This window comes from Silurus aristotelis (genome assembly GCF_946808225.1).
Source record: "Silurus aristotelis genome assembly, chromosome: 14".
In the NCBI taxonomy this organism is placed as follows: Eukaryota; Metazoa; Chordata; class Actinopteri; order Siluriformes; family Siluridae; genus Silurus; species Silurus aristotelis.
This window is the reverse complement of record NC_139587.1, coordinates 27,419,428-27,439,754: the sequence shown is the minus strand read 5'-3', so window position 1 is coordinate 27,439,754 and position 20,327 is coordinate 27,419,428. Positions and strand designations below refer to the sequence as shown.

The 20,327-nt window shown below is 43.1% G+C and overlaps 2 protein-coding genes across 2 annotated transcripts; both read left to right on the top strand.

Moving 5' to 3' along the window:
• Nucleotides 1-1,488: 1,488 nt before the first annotated feature.
• On the top strand, nucleotides 1,489-6,663 carry LOC310737058 (carboxypeptidase A1-like). The gene is made up of 11 exons (XM_083561219.1): nucleotides 1,489-1,644; nucleotides 2,460-2,541; nucleotides 2,658-2,792; nucleotides 2,875-2,976; nucleotides 3,072-3,173; nucleotides 4,001-4,102; nucleotides 4,180-4,290; nucleotides 5,320-5,410; nucleotides 5,492-5,691; nucleotides 5,776-5,860; nucleotides 6,363-6,663. Exons 1-11 carry the CDS (start codon nucleotides 1,547-1,549, stop codon nucleotides 6,548-6,550), a joined length of 1,296 nt encoding a protein of 431 aa, XP_083417345.1. The 5' UTR covers nucleotides 1,489-1,546; the 3' UTR covers nucleotides 6,551-6,663.
• A 2,628-nt stretch (nucleotides 6,664-9,291) lies between these two features.
• LOC310737075 (carboxypeptidase A1-like) lies at nucleotides 9,292-19,399 on the top strand. The gene is made up of 11 exons (XM_083561248.1): nucleotides 9,292-9,447; nucleotides 9,817-9,898; nucleotides 10,018-10,152; nucleotides 10,224-10,325; nucleotides 11,762-11,863; nucleotides 16,124-16,222; nucleotides 16,330-16,440; nucleotides 17,437-17,527; nucleotides 18,461-18,660; nucleotides 18,749-18,833; nucleotides 19,104-19,399. Exons 1-11 carry the CDS (start codon nucleotides 9,383-9,385, stop codon nucleotides 19,289-19,291), a joined length of 1,260 nt encoding a protein of 419 aa, XP_083417374.1. The 5' UTR covers nucleotides 9,292-9,382; the 3' UTR covers nucleotides 19,292-19,399.
• Nucleotides 19,400-20,327: the final 928 nt, after the last annotated feature.

The following is a 20,327-nucleotide window of genomic DNA, read 5'->3' as shown; positions in this document are numbered from 1 at the left end:
CTTTATTCATGTCTATTCTTCCTTTCTTGTTTCATCTTCCATTATAATTGTATGTTTTTGTCTGTGCTTGTACCTTGTACCTTGTACCTTGTACCTTCTTTCTTTCTTTCTTTCTTTCTTTCTTTCTTTCTTTCTTTCTTTCTTTCTTTCTTTCTTTCTTTCTTTCTTTCTTTCTTTCTTTCTTTCTTTCTTTCTTTCTTTCTTTCTTTCTTTCTTTCTTTCTTTCTTTCTTTCTTTCTTTCTTTCTTTCTTTCTTTCTTTCTTTCTTTCTTTCTTTCTGCACAGAGCCCTGATCTCCTCAACCCCAATGAACATCTTTCTGAGGAACTGAATCCTCGTCACCTCCTCCAGCAGCAGTGTCTGATCTCACTGAATGAACACAAACTAATCCACAACCATGGCCTAAAATCAAGTCAAAACTCTTCCCAGAAAAGTGGAGCTCATTATAACAGTTTACATTATGAATTCAACATACAGTAAATTCACCAGCTGTCTATTTGTGCACTTCCGCATTTCAAAGGAAACTGTGGTTTAGTCAGTGGGGTGTGGAGAGAGTGATATTGTACAACATCTGCACTACACTGTGTGTGTGTGTGTGTGTGTGTGTGTGTGTGTGTGTGTGTGTGTGTGTGTGTGTGCGTAGAGAACTACATATATTTATCATCAACATTATCGTCATCATCGTCAAAACAATGAACTAACGTGACTTTGTGGGCAAAATATACTTCAGGTACAAAAAATGTATCTGAGTTGAACGAACGTAAATACGCCATGAGCTCGATATCTGTGTGTGAACTTTGTACGCTGTAGAAGCCTGAGTCATCTGATGTCAAACAGAAGTGTATGAACCATTGGGTGTGTTTCCCAGACTTATCTAAGTGTGTCCTGTTCCCTCGCTCCGCTCTCTCAATCAATAACACACTCACACTCTCTCTGTTTAGCCATGACTTCCCTGGTGCACATCAGGTCAACCAATAATCAACCAGTTCTGTAAAATAGGTCAAAGGTGAATCTCGTAAATTGGCGACAGAACGAGCGAAAAACAATTTCTGAAAATGGAGGAACAACCAGGAGACAAACGAACACTTGTACAGTACAGTAAACGTGAGAATCCTGTCTGGTCTCTTGCAATCGATATCTCACATACAGTAATGTGTAAACATGTGTACAGTTAAAATTCATCTTTGTGCATTTTCAATCATTGTGATCCAAACGCTAGTTTACATCAGGAAACACTGAAACCGTGAGCCGTCATACTGACAACACGACTAAACATTTCGACCATCTTGTTTGTGAACAATGACAAAATGATTGTTATTTAATGGCACTAAGATGTTCATTGACACAAAGACTTACTTTTAAGAGATGAATGAAGGATTTTGGGAAAAAAGTACAGGCTGGTTTGCTGAGACAAACTATAAACCACGGTGCTACTGTTGTAACTCTGCTTGTGTTTGGGCGCTATGCAGGAACAATGTGGGAAATTAAGCAGGAGGAATGTTTGGCAGGTCAGTCCCAAGGTCATGTGGCCAGAGCTGAAATATATATGAGCAGCGCAGATGAAGAAGTGAGAGGCAACATGAGAGGAATTTGGTTTTTGGCTGCTCTGGTTGTGGCTGTTTTCAGCAAGGAGACATTCGAGGGGTGCGTTTACTTATACCACTTATTACACTTATCCTCATGTAGATCGCAGAATCGAGTGCATTGCATATGTGTGTGAGAGAGAGAGAGAGAGAGAGAGAGAGAGAGAGAGAGAGAGAGAGAGAGAGAGTAACAAATACAGAAAGAGACAGACAGACAGAAAGAAAGATCACTGTCTAGACAGACAGATATATATATTTGATACAATAAATGCAGACAAACAGACAAAAAAGGTAGTTAGAAAGAGAATTATTTGCAAAACCAGGCTGAGAGCAGAAAAAACAGGGAGACAAACAATTAGGACAAACGAAATGACAGACAAATCGGTAAACAGAAACAGATTGATAATTTAGCAGACACAGAGAGATTAAGGAATTTCTATTATATGGAACAGGTGATGTCTGTCTTATGTCATTGCCTGTCTGTCTGTCTGTCTGTCTGTCTGTCTGTCTGTCTGTCTGTCTGTCTGTCTGTCTATCTATCTATCTATCTATCTGTCTGTCTGTCTGTCTGTCTGTCTATCTGTCTATCTATCTATCTATCTATCTATCTATCTATCTATCTATCTATCTATCTATCTGTCTGTCTGTCTGTCTGTCTGTCTGTCTGTCTGTCTGTCTGTCTGTCTGTCTGTCTGTCTGTCTGTCTGTCTGTCTATGATCCCAGATCACATGATCACTCTGAAAGCTAGAATTAGAAATAATGATGGCAGTATTGTTTTTTTTTTACATGAGCACATATAAAGTACATTTTATAAATGTATTAATGCTGATTTCTCATCTAATAAAGATAATAAATAATTCATGGACCTTTAACAGACACCAGGTTTTTCGGATCACTGCAAAGGATGAGGTGGAGATCAGGCTCCTGAAGGAACTGTCTGAGCAGAAAGATCTTGGGGTGAGTTTGATTTTCATTGCTTCATATTTAGGAAGTGTTTATCCTGATCTTTGGCCAATGTGTAACTAACTGTTCCGTGTGTGTGTGTGTGTGTGTGTGTGTGTGTGTTTGTGTAGCTGGATTTCTGGAGGGAACCTGTTGGGGTGTCACTCCCTGTGGATGTCCGTGTTCCCTTCCCCAGCCTGCAGGCCCTCAGGGCGTTCCTGGGCTACCATGAGATCCATTATGAGATCATGATCCAGGATCTTCAGGTGGAGTTTCACACATGACTTTAACCTGACATAGAATCTCATGAACATTTTTCGATACATTTTCATCTCTATTAACTCTCAGGACGTCCTGGATGAGGAGCAGCGCGAGATGACGAGAGCTCGTGTTTTCGATCCCAGAAGCACTGACGAGTACGACTATGCGCACTACCACACACTGAGAGAGGTTAGATACAGACAAACAGCCACCATTTATTCAAAATCTATTCATATTTTCAATAACAATTCAATTTCATTATTCCCATTGCAAATCCTTTTCAGATCAACACCTTCATGGACATGTTGGTGCAGGAGAACCCGAAGCTGGTCAGCAAGATTGTGATCGGACAGAGTTACGAGGGACGTCCATTAAACGTTTTGAAGGTTGGTCATGTTCACTATAGGACAGAAGAGATTATAGGAAAGTACGTATGTGAGATACGAAATGAAATTCTCAAAACTTCTTGTTCCTCCAAGAAGACAGACAGACAGATAACGATTTTCTATTATATCGAACAGGTGATGTCTGTCTGATGTCATTGTCTATCTATCTATCTATCTATCTATCTATCTATCTATCTATCTATCTATCTATCTATCTATCTATCTATCTATCTATCTATCTGTCTATCTGTCTGTCTGTCTGTCTGTCTGTCTGTCTGTCTGTCTGATCACATGACCACTCTGTAAGTTAGAATTAGAAATAATCATGGCAGTATTTTTTTTGTTTTATTTGAGCACTTGTTCCTCCACATCATTCAGTCACTTATCATAAAAACATTTCTTGTTGTTTGATCAAATTGCGAATGCTTTCGTGCATCATTTAACGGATTGTGTACGAGTGTGTGCTGTCTCCCACAGTATCAGATGTTTATCTTCATGTTGATCAAAATATATTCTAATGGTTTCACCTGAATGGTTTTAACCCCCAAAACATCACTGTTTACGTCAACCTGTGACTTGCAGCTGTTGCAGAAAACTAATCAACACATTTGGACCAATCAGAATCCAGAATTTAACATCTTAATCCCAAACTAATATGTAAATCGACGCAGGTGCTCTTCTATCCATCTTTCTTTTTCCATTCAACTACTTTTTAATTTATTTAGTTTTTTTTTTTCTTTCTGTTTTTTTTCCTGTTAATGACTTCATACTAAACCTGTATAAACCTGTGATTTGTAGCTGTAAAGCCGTCTCGTTTCCCCTCGTAGTTCAGCACCGGAGGTACAAAGCACCCTGGGATCTGGATCGATACCGGGATCCACGCCAGAGAGTGGATCACGCCGGCAAGTGGAACCTGGTTTGCCAAGAAGGTATAAATCGTTCATTTTCTCCACCAAACAAAGCGTAGGGTTTTGGTTCTGCTTGTAATCCATGTCTCTTTGCGCAGATTGTGACGGATTACGGACGTGACCCTGCTCTTACTGCCATCCTTGACAAGATGGACATTTTCCTGGAGCTTGTCACCAACCCTGACGGATACGAATACACCCACACCAGTGTGAGTCTTCAAGAGAACATCATGTTCTTATACTCAGGAGATCAGGAGATATAAGTATAAATACACTATATGGACAAAGTTTGTGAACACCTGAGCATAAGATTGCTATGTGACGTCTCATGTGACATGTGTAACATCTCATTCTACATTTATTCTTACAATGACCTCCTCTAGATCTTGTGGAAAATAATTTTACTGAAGTGTTTCCATTTAAGGAGAGTTTTACTGTAACTTCACTTCATTTCAAAGTCAAATATTTGACTTTTTACTCGACTACATTTAGTGAAATCAGTCGTTCCTTTTTATTAATGAGGATAAAAATGTAACTGGTGAAACACGCAGCGAGTCACCAATCAGGATCGAGCGCACGCTCTGTTTTACACGTGTCCTAATTGGCGCTTGGTGTATCTACTGATCACCAACATACAGTTCAGCATCAGTTCAACATCAAGCAGAACATTTAGAGAGGAATAAATGCTGAAGAAACTCCAGACTCGAACTCACCACAACACACGTGACCTCATTTACATAATTATTTTTTAAGTAGTTGAAAAGAAGGTTTTGGGTTCATGATGATTATAATAGAAATCAATCAGTGTTTGAGTCATTAATATCATTCTATTAATAGATCAGTGTGCTGAGAGTCACATTCGAGTCTTTACACATAAACTGAGTTGAGTTAAGAGTCTTGTGATAAAAATGATAATAGGAACATTATAGTTATAATAAATCAGTACTTTGGATACTTAAGTACATTTGAAAGCAAAAACATTTGTACTTGTACCACTTTTGCTTCTGTAACTTTTAGTGAAAGTTTAACGGGACACTTTTACTCTTACTGGAGTCAAATTTTACTGAGTGGAGCTCAACTTTAACTCAACTACATGCTTTGTGTAATTCGTCCATCATTGATTCCATGTTATCCAATCTGATTAGCTAAATCATGATCCATTCTGGTTAAAATACCTCTCAACTCACTGATCACTAGAAATGAGTTCTACATAAAGATTGTGGTATTTTTGATTTTAGAATCGCATGTGGCGCAAAACCAGGAGGATAAACTCTGGTTCCTCGTGTTTCGGGGTCGACCCTAACAGGAACTGGGGAACAGGATATGGAGGTACATAAAACATATACAATTCACATCATTGACATCATACAGAAGACCATCGTGGCTAAGATGATCGCTTTGGCCCTTTAGGTGCTGGTTCCAGCAGTAACCCGTGCTCCGAGACGTACCGTGGACCAAGTGTTTACTCTGAGTCTGAGGTCAAGTCTATTGTGGATTTCACTAAGTCTCACGGCAATCTCAAGGCTTTCTTGACCATCCACAGTTACTCTCAGATGCTGCTCTACCCCTACGGTGACACCAGCACTCCTTGCGTAGATGAAGCAGAGCTGGTGAGATTTCTGTAGAACAAAATAAATTGCAAAACGTAGTGGTTAGATGTTAAGAGGTAAATTGGTTTTACTTTTGATTCGCAGGATGAACTTGCATTGAAAGCCACCAGCGATCTGGAGAGTCTGTATGGCACTAAGTACACGTATGGGAGCACCTTCGACACCATCTGTAAGTAAATCAAATCAAGCCAAGCCTAGCTTGTCCTGCTCTACAATTCCACATCATTCACCCAGTTCATGTGTCTCTGTACAAACCAGTGAAGTCTTAGTGAGGAATAAAACACTGTTATATTCTTTTTGAACATCCCATTCCACATTTAGTTTTCACTTGCTGTTTTAGTAACCTTCACTCTTCTAGGAAGATGGTTTATTAGATTTTGTGGAGATTTGTGGAGATTCATTCAGCCTCAAGAGTGTCAGGTACTGATATATTTGAGGAAGCCATCATGTTCATCATGTTAAAGGAGATCTTCCACTCCAACCCATGTAAAGCAGGTCTTCATTCAGCTGGCTTTGTGTACATTGTCATGCTGAAACAGGTTTTGGGCCTCCTAGTTCAACTGAAGGGAAAATTTCATGATACAGCATCTAAAGACGTCCTACACAATCTAGTAAATAGTTTAGAAGGTCAGTACTCCACATGATACAATCTGTGACTTGTTTCATTTCAGATCAAGCGAGCGGAGTCACCACAGACTGGGCCTACGATCAGGGCGTCAAGTACTCCTACACCTTCGAGCTGAGAGACAACGGACGATACGGATTTGTCCTTCCTGCAGATCAGATCATCCCGACTGCTCAGGAGACCTGGCTGGCTCTCATGGCCATCATGGAGCACGCTATGAACAACCCGTACTGAACCAGCACCTGGGCTCAGCTCAGAGACACTAATACAGGACCTAATGTGTGACTGCTGTGATTCCCACCTGCACATGCAATACTGAAAACAATAAAAACAAATGTACAACACGATTCTATTTTATTTATTATTTGAATATAAATGTTCAGGCATCATTTAGAAATAAAAACCAGACCAACGTTGTGTTACGCTCAAGTTTTCTGTCTCTTATAAAAGCAAAGCCAGGCAGATTTGTATCTCAAAATATGGTTCTGTTGTAAAATACGATTTATTTTTATTTCTGAAGTCATTTTTTACAATAAACAGAGTTTCAAAGCAGCTTTACAGAGATAAAGGTTAGAAAGGTGAATAAAAGAATGTACAAGTTTGTAATTATCATTTCATCCCTGATGAGTTAACCAGTGGTGAAGGAAAAGCTCCCTGAGGTGGCATAAGGAAGAAACCTTGAGAGGAACCAGATTTGAAAGTGAGCCCATCCTCATCCTCAACACCAAATGCCCATTCATTACAGTTCCATCATTGTTGAGGTGCTGTTCAGTGATGGATGCTTAAATGCAGAACCATTTCAAAAATCCATCCTCAAATTTCTTGAGTTGCTCAGTAACTTCATGGATCTTTACACTGTTCATGTGGAACCATCATCTAGTCCAATCCCCATCTACTGTTCCTTAAGCAAGTTCCATCATCAACACTGTAGAAGGTCACCATTGCTCTTTAACCTCATTAATCTGCTCCAACACTGGAATTAGAACTGTGTGTGTGCATATTTAGAAGATTGAAGATACCTTCAAATCATTGAAAACAGATTTCGGTTCATGTCATCTCTCTCAGTCCTTCTTCTCAAATCATAATGAATAAAATTGTTGATTTGTTTCAAGTTTATTTCTGTCGTGCTTTTCACGATGAACGTTGTTTTAAAGCACTTTCGAACGTTTCATTTAATCAATTCGATCCCTTTTTTTTGTTTTGTTTATAATAAAAAACTCAAACAGAACAGCGAAGGATCCTGAACATCTGATCCTGCAGATTAATAACGTGCTCTGTCTTTGTCTACATAGGCAGGAACGGAGGAAATGTGGGGACGTTCGAAATAGAATTCTTTATTCAAAATGATGAAATTCTGTCCTGTGCACCTTCAAGAGAAATGGTCCTAGATTTGACACTTTTTAATGGTTAAAGCTGGTCAGAATTCTGGAAGATTTAAGAGACGTTTAAGAGAATTCTCCAAATGAGACAAATGAAAGAATTGTAAAGAGGTTCTAGATTTGACTTTTCTGCAGGGTTTGTTGCATTTCATTGGCGGTTGTTTTAAGAAAGAAATGTCCGTTCTGGAGCCGTAGAGCTCGTAGGCGATTTTGTAGAGCATGGTGTGAAATGGGGCAGGGTGGGAGAAGGTTGGTTGTTCTCCAGGGAGTGTTTGACGACGTAGTGCTCGGCAGAACACCGGACGTGCGTGTGACTCCCGTTTTCCCTTTCTTGATGCTTTTTTAAAAGCACATAGTGATCCATATGAACCGCTAAAGAAAAAAGCCAAAATGTTGGATGAAGCCACTGATGGTTGATCGGTTCTTTTTTACGAAGGTTCAAGGTTTTTCAAGAACCACAAACCCAAATAAGTCAATAAATGGAGAAGAGATTGGAGGTTTTTGTTAATAAAAACAAATATCAAAATCAAATATATATATATATTCTCATTTCTGTTCTCTTTTCTTCCCCCACATTGCTCATTTTTTCACCGTGGTTCTCGTTCTTGTTTGGTCCTTTTATCTCACACTTTTTGCTTAAATATCTTCTCTCACACCTGTTCTTTGACCTCCGTATCATAACATTTTCCGTTCCCTGTGTGTACTCAGCTCAGCTATACTTGGCTGACTGACCTCCTGTATTTATCAGCGGTTTTACTAAAGGACCGTCAATTTATAAGAGCAGTTTGACTAGAGTTATGATGAACCAAGCAACACACACACACACACACACACACACACACACACACACTAAGAAACATTTGAGTGTTGAAAAATATACTATATGGCCAAAAGATCTGACTTTTCCAGCTGTATGTGGTTCTTCCCCAAAATGTTCCCTGAAACTTGAAGGCACACACTCGTAGCTTGAAATGTTCCTAGGAGAACTAGGAGAACCAAACCTGTTCAAGCATGATAAGCACAAATCCAGCTCCATGAAAATCTTCTGAACATCAGCTGGAGTGGAAGATCTCCTGTATGGAGCTCCAACCCTATTGAACACCTTTGGCATGAATTCTTCAGTCTGACTGAACCCCAGGCCTCCTCACCTCAGCTACATCAGTACCCGATGATATCTGATGGGTTTTTCTGGGCCGTTACAGACTGGACACAGAGACCAAAAGTTAATGTCAATCAATAATACATCTCAAGTGTCTTCAGAGTCAGTGAGAAGAATCCTTAGATTGCGAATATTAATTCCAGATGAAGTCCCTTTAAACCACAAAGCAATGGGAAAAGAAAAACGTGTAAAAAGGTGGCGTGAGGTGGAGACTTGGATTCGGTTGTACATAACAGCATCTGCCGTCTTCTCACCGAACATTTTTTTATTTCCATCCATGAACAAACACACACAAAGTAAAAGCACTGATCGAGGAGCAGTTTTTCTCTTCTACTCCACAAAACACCGAAATGGAACCTGATCCTACATCAGTCGTTCTCTTTCCTTTTCCATGTCCTTGTTTTGGCTGAAGTTATAGGAAACAGAGCAACGTTTCCAACTCGGTGTCCGAACCTGTCCGAAGGTCTTCCTGAAGGCTCACGTATAAAAGGACACCTGCTGCTTGGAGGGAGCACTTCAGGAAGGAAAATGAGAGGACTTTGGGCTTTTCTGGCTCTGTTTGTTGCCGTTTTTGGCAATGAAACCTTCGAGGGGTAACTTTTTCATTTAAAAAAAAGGAGAATTTGAAGTGTCCTACACAGGATAGACTGTGAAATCCATCTGTACTCATTTTTAATTTGTTTTAATGGCAGATAAAAAAAAACAACATTTTGCTCTATTTAAGAGATTTTTCTGGAAATAAGGAAAATATTTCAAAATAAGGTTCATTTATTGAAATCCTTTCAGAAATACTGCATACATTTGACTATTTTCCACACAGATTTTCCACATATATTGCAGTGAGATCTGGTTAAAGCTGACATCCAGAACAGTTTCTCCATCTGGATCATTTCTAGACATGAAAACACAGAATGGAAATGCCATTAATAGCCTGATGACTGATCACACTTGTGTTCTGATAGACACCAGGTCCTTCGGATTACTCCTGTAGATGAGGCTCATCTCAGTCTCCTGAAGGAACTCTCGGAGAACGAGCAGCTCGGGGTAAAATTCCTGAAGGACATTCAGAATTCCATAACTATCCAACAGATTTTGGTCAAAATATTCAGAACTAGAATTTCTTAGATTCTTATTTCTTTTATTGTGTGTGTGTGGGTGTGTAGCTGGATTTCTGGAGGGAACCTGTTGACCTGTCGCTCCCTGTTGATGTCCGTGTTCCCTTCCCCAGCCTGCAGGCCGTCAGAGCGTTCCTGGGATACAATGAGATTCATTATGAGATCATGATCCAAGATCTTCAGGTAGAGTTTAACTGAGTTTCACTTTTACACTTATTACTTCACCGATTGTAAAACCATCCTCTCGCCTCCAGGATCTTCTCAACGAAGAGCAGGGTGAGATGTTGAGATTTAGGGGTCTCCAGCCGAGAAGCACCGATGATTTTACCTACGCCAGCTACCACACGCCAAACGAGGTCAGTGAGATCAGACTTCCGAGAACAGCAGCTCGGGTGATCGAGTTTATATTCTAATTTGGAATCTTGAACACATTGTGGTTTCTATTAACTTGTGGTTTATTCAGTATTTATTATTTATGGAAGGAGTCTCCAGTTTTAAAGAAAGAAAGAAAGAAAGAAAGAAAGAAAGAAAGAAAGAAAGAAAGAAAGAAAGAAAGAAAGAAATACAGAGTCAGACAGAAACAAGAAAAATAAAGGGAGAAAGAGACTCAGGGAGAGAGAGTAAAGGGAAGAGAGAGAGAGAGAGAGAGAGATAGAGAGAGAAAGAGAAAGAGAGAGAGAGAGAGAGAGAGAGAGCGAGAGAGAGCGAGAGAGAGTGAGAGAGAGAGAGAAATTATTGACATAAGAAACAGGGGGAGAGACAGAATAGAGAGAGACAGAAGAAGAAAGAACGAAAGAAAGAACGAAAGAACGAAAGAAAGAAAGAAAGAAAGAAAGAAAGAAAGAAAGAAAGAAAGAAAGAAAGAAAGAAAGAAAGAAAGAAAGAAATACAAGTCAGACAGAAACAAGAAAAATAAAGGGAGAAAGAGACTCAGGGAAAGAGAGTAAAGGGGAGAGAGAGAGAGAGAAAGAGAGAGAGAGAGAGAGAGAGAGAGAGAGAGAGAGAGAGAGAGAGAGAGAGAGAGAGAAATTATTGATATAAGAAACAGGGGGAGAGACAGAATAGAGAGAGACAGAAGAAGAAAGAAAGAAAGAAAGAACGAAAGAACGAAAGAAAGAAAGAAAGAAAGAAAGAAAGAAAGAAAGAAAGAAAGAAAGAAATACAAGTCAGACAGAAACAACAAAAATAAAGGGAGAAAGAGACTCAGGGAAAGAGAGTAAAGGGGAGAGAGAGAGAAAGAGAGAGAGAGAGAGAGAGAGAGAGAGAGAGAGAGAGAGAGAGAGAGAGAGAGAGAGAGAGAGAGAAATTATTGATATAAGAAACAGGGGGAGAGACAGAATAGAGAGAGACAGACGAAGAAAGAAAGAAAGAAAGAAAGAAAGAAAGAAAGAAAGAAAGAAAGAAAGAAAGAAAGAAAGAAAGACTAACAGGCAGACAGGCAGACAGACAGGGAGACAGACAGTACAGTCAATAAACTATGCATCATTGACAGAAAGTTATTTGTTAGGAATTGTATGAAAGGAGTCTCACTGCCAGTCAGCCTTCTGTGAGGAATAAATATTTACTGTTCTTTCTTGTTTATTACCTTCAAGAGAGAGAAATAAAGTTATAACCTTCAATGTAACAATAAATGGATAACAATTGTATTGTTTGCAAATTGCTGCTGTTAAAAAAAACGAGGAGTAAAAGAGCAACAGCAGCAGTGCTGGATTTCATCCATGCAGAATTTAAAGCCATGCCCAGTTTCAGAAACAAACTCATCAGAGACTCTAAATCTCCACCTGTTTTCCAGATCAACAGCTTCATGGACATGTTGGTGCAGGAGAACCCTGGATTCGTTAGCAAGATCGTGATCGGACAGAGTTATGAGGGACGTCCACTCAATGTTCTGAAAGTAAGTCACATAACACTGACACGTGGAAGCGTTTGAGCTGATGACATCGGATTAACTGCACACCCCATCAGTGCACTGGGTTTATTAATAATTACCCCCTGGGCAGGGTGAATGCTGGATTCTGATTGGCTGGAAGATCAGAAGTAATGCCTTATAAACAACTGTTACCATAGAAACATACGTTCTAGCTTCATATAGAGACAGCAATGGTACAGATTTTCTAACGAACTTACTGAGGAGGATTTCTGCATGTGCTTGAACTTATATGGTGAATGCTGTGATTTTGATCAATAGTTTGAGGAATAGGATCAATTTGGAGACAAACTAAAGAAAACTTTCAAATGAGAAATACAACCGAAAACAGCACCAGGAGTTAACGCCAACAGCTCCATTACTAATACACACAGTTTTTCTGAATTCAAGTCAAGAAGCTTTTATTGTCATTTCAACCATCTAGCTGACGCAGTACACAGTGAAAAGAGACGTTTAGAGAACCCTGGTGCTACATAAAACAATGCAACTACAAAACTAAAGGAAAAAAAAGTCTCCAATACCTATTTATTGTGCAATGCAAATAATTGTAATCTTCTGGCACTACTTTATCTCTGGGTGTGATCTGGAACAGCAGAATTCTGTCCATCCATCCATCCATCTTCTCCCGCTTATCCGATGCCGGGTCGCGGGGGCAGCAGTCTAAGCAAAGATGCCCAGACTTCCCTCTCCCTAGACACTTCTTCCAGCTCTTCCGGGGGGACACCAAGGCGTTCCCAGGCCAGCCGGGAGACATAGTCTCTCCAGCGTGTCCTAGGTCTTCCCCGGGGTCTCCTCCCAGTGGGACGCGCCCGGAACACCTTCCCAGGAAGGCGTCCAGGAGGCATCCGGAACAGATGCCCGAGCCACCTTAGCTGACCCCTCTCGATGTGGAGGAGCAGCGGATCTACTCCGAGCTCCTCCCGAGTGACTAAGCTTCTCACCCTATCTCTAAGGGATCGCCCAGCCACCCTGCGGAGGAAGCACATTTCGGCCGCCTGTATCCGGGATCTTGTCCTTTCGGTCATGACCCAGAGCTCATGACCATAGGTGAGAGTAGGAACGTAGATTGACCGGTAAATCGAAAGTTTCGCCTTGCGGCTCAGCTCCTTCTTCACCACGACAGACCGGTACATCGACCGCATTACTGCAGAAGCTGCACCGATCCGTCTGTCAATCTCCCGTTCCACCCTTCCCTCACTCGTGAACAAAACCCCAAGATACTTAAACTCCTCCACTTGCGGCAGGAACTCCCCACCAACCTGAAGTGGGCAAGCCACCCTTTTCCGACTGAGGACCATGGCCTCGGATTTGGAGGTGCTGATTCTCATCCCAGCCGCTTCACACTCGGCTGCAAACCGTCCCAGTGCATGCTGAAGGTCCTGGTCTGATGAAGCCAACACGACAACATCATCTGCAAAGAGCAAAGACGAAATCGTGTCGTCACCAAACCGGACACCCTCCGACCCCTGGCTGCGCCTAGAAATTCTGTCCATAAAAATTATGAACAGAACCGGTGACAAAGGGCAGCCCTGCCGGAGTCCAACATGCACCGGGAACAAGTCTGACTTACTGCCGGCAATGCGAACCAAGCTCCTGCTTCGGTCATACAGGGACCTGACAGCCCTTAGTAAAGGGCCCCCGACCCCATACTCCCGGAGCACCCTCCACAGGCCGCCGCGAGGGACACAGTCGAATGCCTTTTCCAAATCCACAAAGCACATGTGGACTGGTTGGGCAAACTCCCATGAACCCTCCAGCACCCTGTAGAGGGTATAGAGCTGGTCCAGTGTTCCACGGCCTGGACGAAAACCACATTGTTCCTCCTGAATCCGAGGTTCTACTATCGGCCGTATTCTCCTCTCCAGTACCCTGGCATAGACTTTCCCAGGTAGGCTGAGAAGTGTGATCCCCCTATAGTTGGAACACACCCTCCGGTCCCCCTTCTTAAAAAAAGGGACCACCACCCCGGTCTGCCATTCCAGAGGCACTGTCCCCGACCGCCACGCGATGCTGCAGAGGCGTGTCAGCCAAGACAGCCCCACAACATCCAGAGACTTGAGGTACTCAGGGCGGATCTCATCCACCCCCGGACGGTTTGCCAGAATCTCTTCGAGGCCAGCCGATAGTCCTTCTCCATGGCCTCACCGAGCTCCTCCCAGGCCCGAGTTTTTGCCTCGATAACCATCCGGGCTGCAGTTCGCTTGGCCTGCCGGTACCCGTCAGCTGCCTCAGGAGTCCCACAAGCCAACCAGGCCAGGTAGGACTCCTTCTTCAGCTTGACGGCATCCCTTACTTCCGGTTTCCACCACCGGGTTCGGGGATTGCCGCCTCGACAGGCACCGGAGACCTTACTGCCACAGCTCCGAGCGGCCGCTTCGACAATGGAGGTGGAGAACATGGTCCACTCGGACTCAATATCTCCGGCCTCCCTCGGGATCTGGTCAAAGCTCCGCCGGAGGTGGGAGTTGAAGATCTCTCTGACAGGAGGCTCAGCCAAACGTTCCCAGCAGACCCTCACAGTACGCTTGGGTCTGCCGAGTCTGTCCAGCTTCCTCCCCCGCCATCGGATCCAACTCACCACCAGGTGGTGATCAGTTGACAGCTCCGCCCCTCTCTTTACCCGAGTGTCCAAGACATACGGCCGCAGGTCAGATGAAACGACCACAAAGTCGATCATCGACCTGCGGCCTAGGGTGTCCTGGTGCCACGTGTACTGATGGACACCCTTATGCTTGAACATGGTGTTCGTTATGGACAAACTGTAACTAGCACAGAAGTCCAATAACTGAACACCGCTCGGGTTCAGATCAGGGGGGCCGTTCCTCCCAATCACGCCCCTCCAGGTGTCACTGTCGCTGCCCACGTGTGCATTGAAGTCTCCTAGTAGAACGACAGAGTCCCCAGTCGGAGCACTGTCCAGCACCCCTCCCAGAGACCCCAAGAAGGCCGGGTACTCTATGGTTTGGCCCGTAGGCACACACGCCAGTGAGAGACCTATCCCCGACCCGTAGGCGCAGGGAAACGACCCTCTCGTTCACCGGGGTAAACTCCAACACATGGCGGCTGAGCTGGGGGGCTATAAGCAAACCCACACCAGCCCGACGCCTTTCACCATGGGCAGCTCCAGAGTTGTAAAGAGTCCATCCTCTCTCGAGGAGTGTGGTTCCAGAGCCCAGGCCGTGCGTAGAGGTGATCCCGACTATCTCTAGTCGGAACCTCTCAACCTCACGCACAATCTCAGGCTCCTTCCCCGCCAGCGAGGTGACATTCCACGTCCCTAGAGCTAGCTTCCGTGTCCAGGGATCGGGTTGTCGAGGCCTCCACCTTCGACTGCTGCCCGATCCTCTTAGCACCGGCCCCTTACGGTCCCTCCTGCAGGTGGTGAGCCCACTGGAAGGCGGCCCCACGTCGCTTCTTCGGGCTGAGCCCGGCCGGACCCTGTGGGGGAAGGCCCGGCCACCAGGCGCTCGCATACGAGCCCCAACCCCGGGCCTGGCTCCAGGGTGGGGCCCCGGCTGCGCCATACCGGGCGACGTCACGGTCCCTGATGTAGTATCTCTCATAAGGGGTTTTAAACCGCTCTTAGTCTGACCCGTCGCCCAGGACCTGTTTGCCTTGGGAGACCCTACCAGGGGCATATAGCCCCGGACAACATAGCTCCTAGGGTCATTCGAGTACTCAAACCCCTCCACCATGTTAAGGTGGCAGTTCAAGGAGAGGGCAGAATTCTGTATTCTTCAATATTCATAAATGTAAACAATTCTCAGTCTGTTATCGTCCGTACTGTGGCTGCAACACGTCTCAAAAACGCTAGGACAGGACCATGTTTACCACTGTGTAGCATCGTCTTCTGTCCGTACACATCTGGTAACTGAGAAGAGCAGTTGCTGAAGTTTTGGGAGAGGAATGTAGTCCTATATGTGTCTTATACAGGATTGTAGCTGCTCAGCAGTTCTGGGTGTTCTTTGTTGTATTTTTTGTTTCACGATGCACCAAATGTAAATAAATAGTGCAAGGTCTAGACTGCAGGCAACGTGCACGTGCGACGTGTTGCAGTCAACAAATTCAAAATGAATTCTTTTTTTCTTTAAAATGGTACATTTCCCAGAAATATGGGTTTATGAGATTTACAAATCATCGCATTCTATTTTTATTTACATTGTACACAGTGTCCAAACTTTTTTGGAATTGGAGTATTGATGTGTATTGGGTTTTTTTTCTATATAGTTCAGCACTGGTGCTAACCGACCTGGCCTCTGGATCGACACTGGTATTCACTCCAGAGAATGGGTGACTCAAGCTAGCGGAACCTGGTTTGCCAAAAAGGTTCGCCTCAACTGTTTCCTGCTTCATCCTCCGTATATTCCAGCGGCATGTGGAAGCATGTGTGTGTTTAGAATTTAGCTTTAAGGTCAAATCGCATTCTTGTGTAGATTGTGACAGATTATGGACGTGACGCAGAACTGACTGACATCCTCGACAAGTACGACATCTTCCTGGAGATCATCACCAATCCTGATGGATTTCAGTTTACCCACAGCAGCGTAAGTGGAAACAAAATTTACACACACATATACACACACACACACACACACACACACACAGACCTTGGTGTTTTTTGCAGTTTAATTATTTAATCAAGGATCGGCTCTGAGCCCTTTCCTGTTTGCAGTGGTGATGGACAGGTTGAAGGACGAGGTCAGTCAGGAGTCTCCATGGACTATGATGTTTGCTGATGATATTGTGATTTGTGGTGAAAGTAGGGAGCAGGTTGAGAAGATCCTGGAGAGGTGGAGGTACGTGCTGGAGAGAAGAGGAATGAAAGTCAGTAGGAGTAAGACAGAGTACATGTGTGTGAATGAGAGGGAGGGCAGTGGAGGGGTGCGGTTGCAGGGATAAGAGGTGGAGAAGGTGGAGGAGTTCAGGTACCTGGGGTCAACAGTGCAAAGTAATGGAGAGTGTATTAGAGAAGTAAAGAAAAGAGTGCAGGCAGGGTGGAGTGGGTGGAGAAGAGTGATAGCAGGAGTGATTTGTGATAGAAGAGTATCTGTGAGAGTGAAAGTTTATAGGACTGTGGTGAGACCTGAGATGTTGTATGGATTAGAGACAGTGGCATTGAGTAAAAGACAGGAGGTGGAGCTGGAGGTAGCAGAGCTGAAGATGTTGAGATGTTCGTTGGGAGTGATGACGATGGACAGGATTAGAAATGAGTTTATTAGAGGGACAGCACATGTATGGAGAAGGCTGATCGGCTGTGGCGACTCCTAATGGGAGAAGCCGAAATAAGAATTATTTAAACATGTATTCAAGTTAGCTTTAGTATCTCCCCAGTTTTTGATCTGATGCATTGCTGGTTACATCAGTTGAGGTTGCCTCTGATATTTCTAGCAGCGGGAGATGGTAGCCTTATGGTTTAAGGTCATGATTTAAAATCCGAGCCACACCAAGCTTCCGTAACTGAGCAAGGGGGAGGAGATAAACGTACGTCGCTCTGTGAAATTACATCTACCAAATGCCATAAATATAAACTTTTTTCACAGAACCGCATGTGGCGTAAGACGAGGAAGCCCAACCCTGGATCAAGCTGCGTTGGAGTCGATCCCAACAGGAACTGGGATGCTGGATTTGGAGGTATATTTATATATATATATATATATATATATATATATATATATATACATACATACATTTGACTAAAAGACAGGAGGTGGAGCTGGAGGTGGCAGAGTTAAAGATGCTGTGATTTTCATTAGGATTAACAAGGATGGACAGGATTAGAAATTAGTTTGTTAGAGGGACAGCGCATGTAGGACGTTTTGGCGACAAGGTGAGGGAGATGTGATTGAGATGGTTTGAACATGTGCAGAGGAGGGACATGGGGTATATCAGTAGGAGAATGCTGAGGATGGAGCCACCAGGAAGGAGGAAAAGTGGAAGACCAAGGAGGAGGTTTATGGATGTGGTGAGGGAAGACATGCAGGTAGTTGGTGTGAAAGAGGCAGATGTAGAGGACAGGGGGGGTATGGAGACGGATGATCCGCTGTGGCGCCCCCTAATGAGAGCAGCAAAAAGAAAAAGACGAGGTACACTACATACACTATCTAGACATGAAAATTTTGACACCTGACTTTTTCAGCCATATGATATTTTTTTCACTTGAACTAGGAGACCCAAACCTGTTCCAGCATGACAATTTCCCTGTGCACTAAGCCATCTCCATGAAGATCTGCTTTACATGGCGCTATAGAGCTCCAACCCTTTTAAACACCTTTGGGATTAATTGGAATGGCATCCCAGGCCTCCTCACCTCACCTACATCAGTACCCGAGTTTACTAACACCCTTGTAGCTGAATGAATCTCCACAAAATCTAGTGGAACATCTGCTCTGAAAAGTAAAAGTTCTTAAAAGAAAGACTAAATGGAATTAGATGTTCAAAAAGAACTACAATTGAGCACAGTTTAGTTTCATGATAATATTTAAATGTGAGTCTAAATACTTGATTGTGAATTGCTGGAAGTTCAATAAAATAAAAAACGCTGAAATGAAAGAAATTTATCTTCAGGCGCCGGCGCTAGCAGTAGCCCCTGCACTGAGACGTACCGTGGACCGAAAGCTAACTCGGAACCCGAGGTCAAGTCCATCGTTGACTTTGTTACATCTCACGGCCAGATTAAAGCCTTCGTGTCCATCCACAGCTACTCTCAGATGCTCCTCTACCCCTACGGCTACACCAGAACTCCCTGCAAGGACCAGGCAGAGCTGGTGAGATGTCCAGACCTTCACAACATGATTTGTATATAAATAAATATCGCTTTGTCTGATAAAGTGGTAAATCTTTTTTTCTGTTTAGCATGAACTTGCGAAGAAAGCCGTCAGTGACCTGAGCAGCCTGTATAACACTCAGTACAGATACGGCAGCATCATCACCACCATCTGTACGTACACAGCTACAATCAAGATGTTCTCAGGAAATATATACATATAAAATATATATCCTGACTGTTTCGTTTTTAAAAACTTGATAAGATCAGGCAGTAAAACAGGAAGTGAGTTCTTTTTGTATAACTATTAATGTTTTAGATAGTTTTCCAAACGTTTAGCTAGTACCCCAAACCTGTCTATGTTGGGTTTCTCCAGGTTGCTGTTTTCCAAACCAAGTTATGTTTAGAGTGAAATTAATACGTCAATGTAATTTTTCCACTCAGACCAAGCGAGCGGAGGCACCATTGACTGGACCTACAACCAGGGCATCAAGTACTCTTACACCTTCGAACTGAGAGACACCGGACGATACGGATTCATCCTGCCAGCCAATCAGATCATCCCGACTGCTCAGGAGACCTGGCTGGCCCTCATGGCCATCATGAAGCACACCAAGAACAACCCGTACTGAACCAGCAGCATCGTAATCAATAATAATAACAAAGTTGTGACTTTAATACGGGATGATATTCTGATTTCTGTCATTTCCAGCAATAAACATAATAATGTGCAAAAAAAATAGTTTCTTAAAGAAAATCACAAACACTTTCAGAACTGAGAAGACAGGGTTCAAATCTAATTCTTTAGGTAAATAGCAGAACGAGGCATCTGATCTAATTCAGCATTCTTCAAATGCAAAATGGGAATCAAGAACCTTAATTGTGTTGGTCCCCTTTTTCTGCTAAAACTGTCATGACCTGTCAAGCATGAGCAGCATGAACTTCAGCAGTTTAAGCTACAGGAACTCGTCTGTTGGATCGGACCACACGGACCAGCCTTCGCTCCTCACGTGCATCAATGATCCTCGACCCTGTCGCGTGTTCACCACTGTTCCTTCCTTGGAGCACTTTTAATAGATACTGACCACTGCAGACCAGAACCATCCCACAAAAGCTGCAGATTTGGAGATGCTCTGACCCAGTCGTCTAGACGTCACAATTTGTCATACTCGCTCTAATCCTTACACATTTTTCCTGCTTCTAACATCAACTTCGGGGACAAAATGTTCACTTGCTGCCTAAAAAAATTAATCCACCCAGTAACAGGTGCCATGATGAAGAGATCATCAGTGTTCTTCACCTTACCGCTCATAATGTCAAAACGTTATACCTGATCAGCGTATAACAGATTTGAACTAGCATTAGTTGTATCCTTAATCCTATCTGTAATCCTTTTTAGGAATGACCTCCAAGCAAGAGAACAAGCTCAAGAGAGTACACCAATGTTCTTAATATCTGGTTATTAAAAAAAAAAGATATAAAAATATATGAGCTGTGGACTAAAAGAACCATTTACGCTAGAAATAGAGCTCCAAAGGGGGTAAACTGGCCACCATAGAGCGCATGTGGTTTAAAAGCTATTGAGAAGAGCTATGTTATAATGAGCCATGTGTTCATTAGACATGGGCCTACTGGGCCCTTCACTTGTGCAGACAATTCCTGTTTATG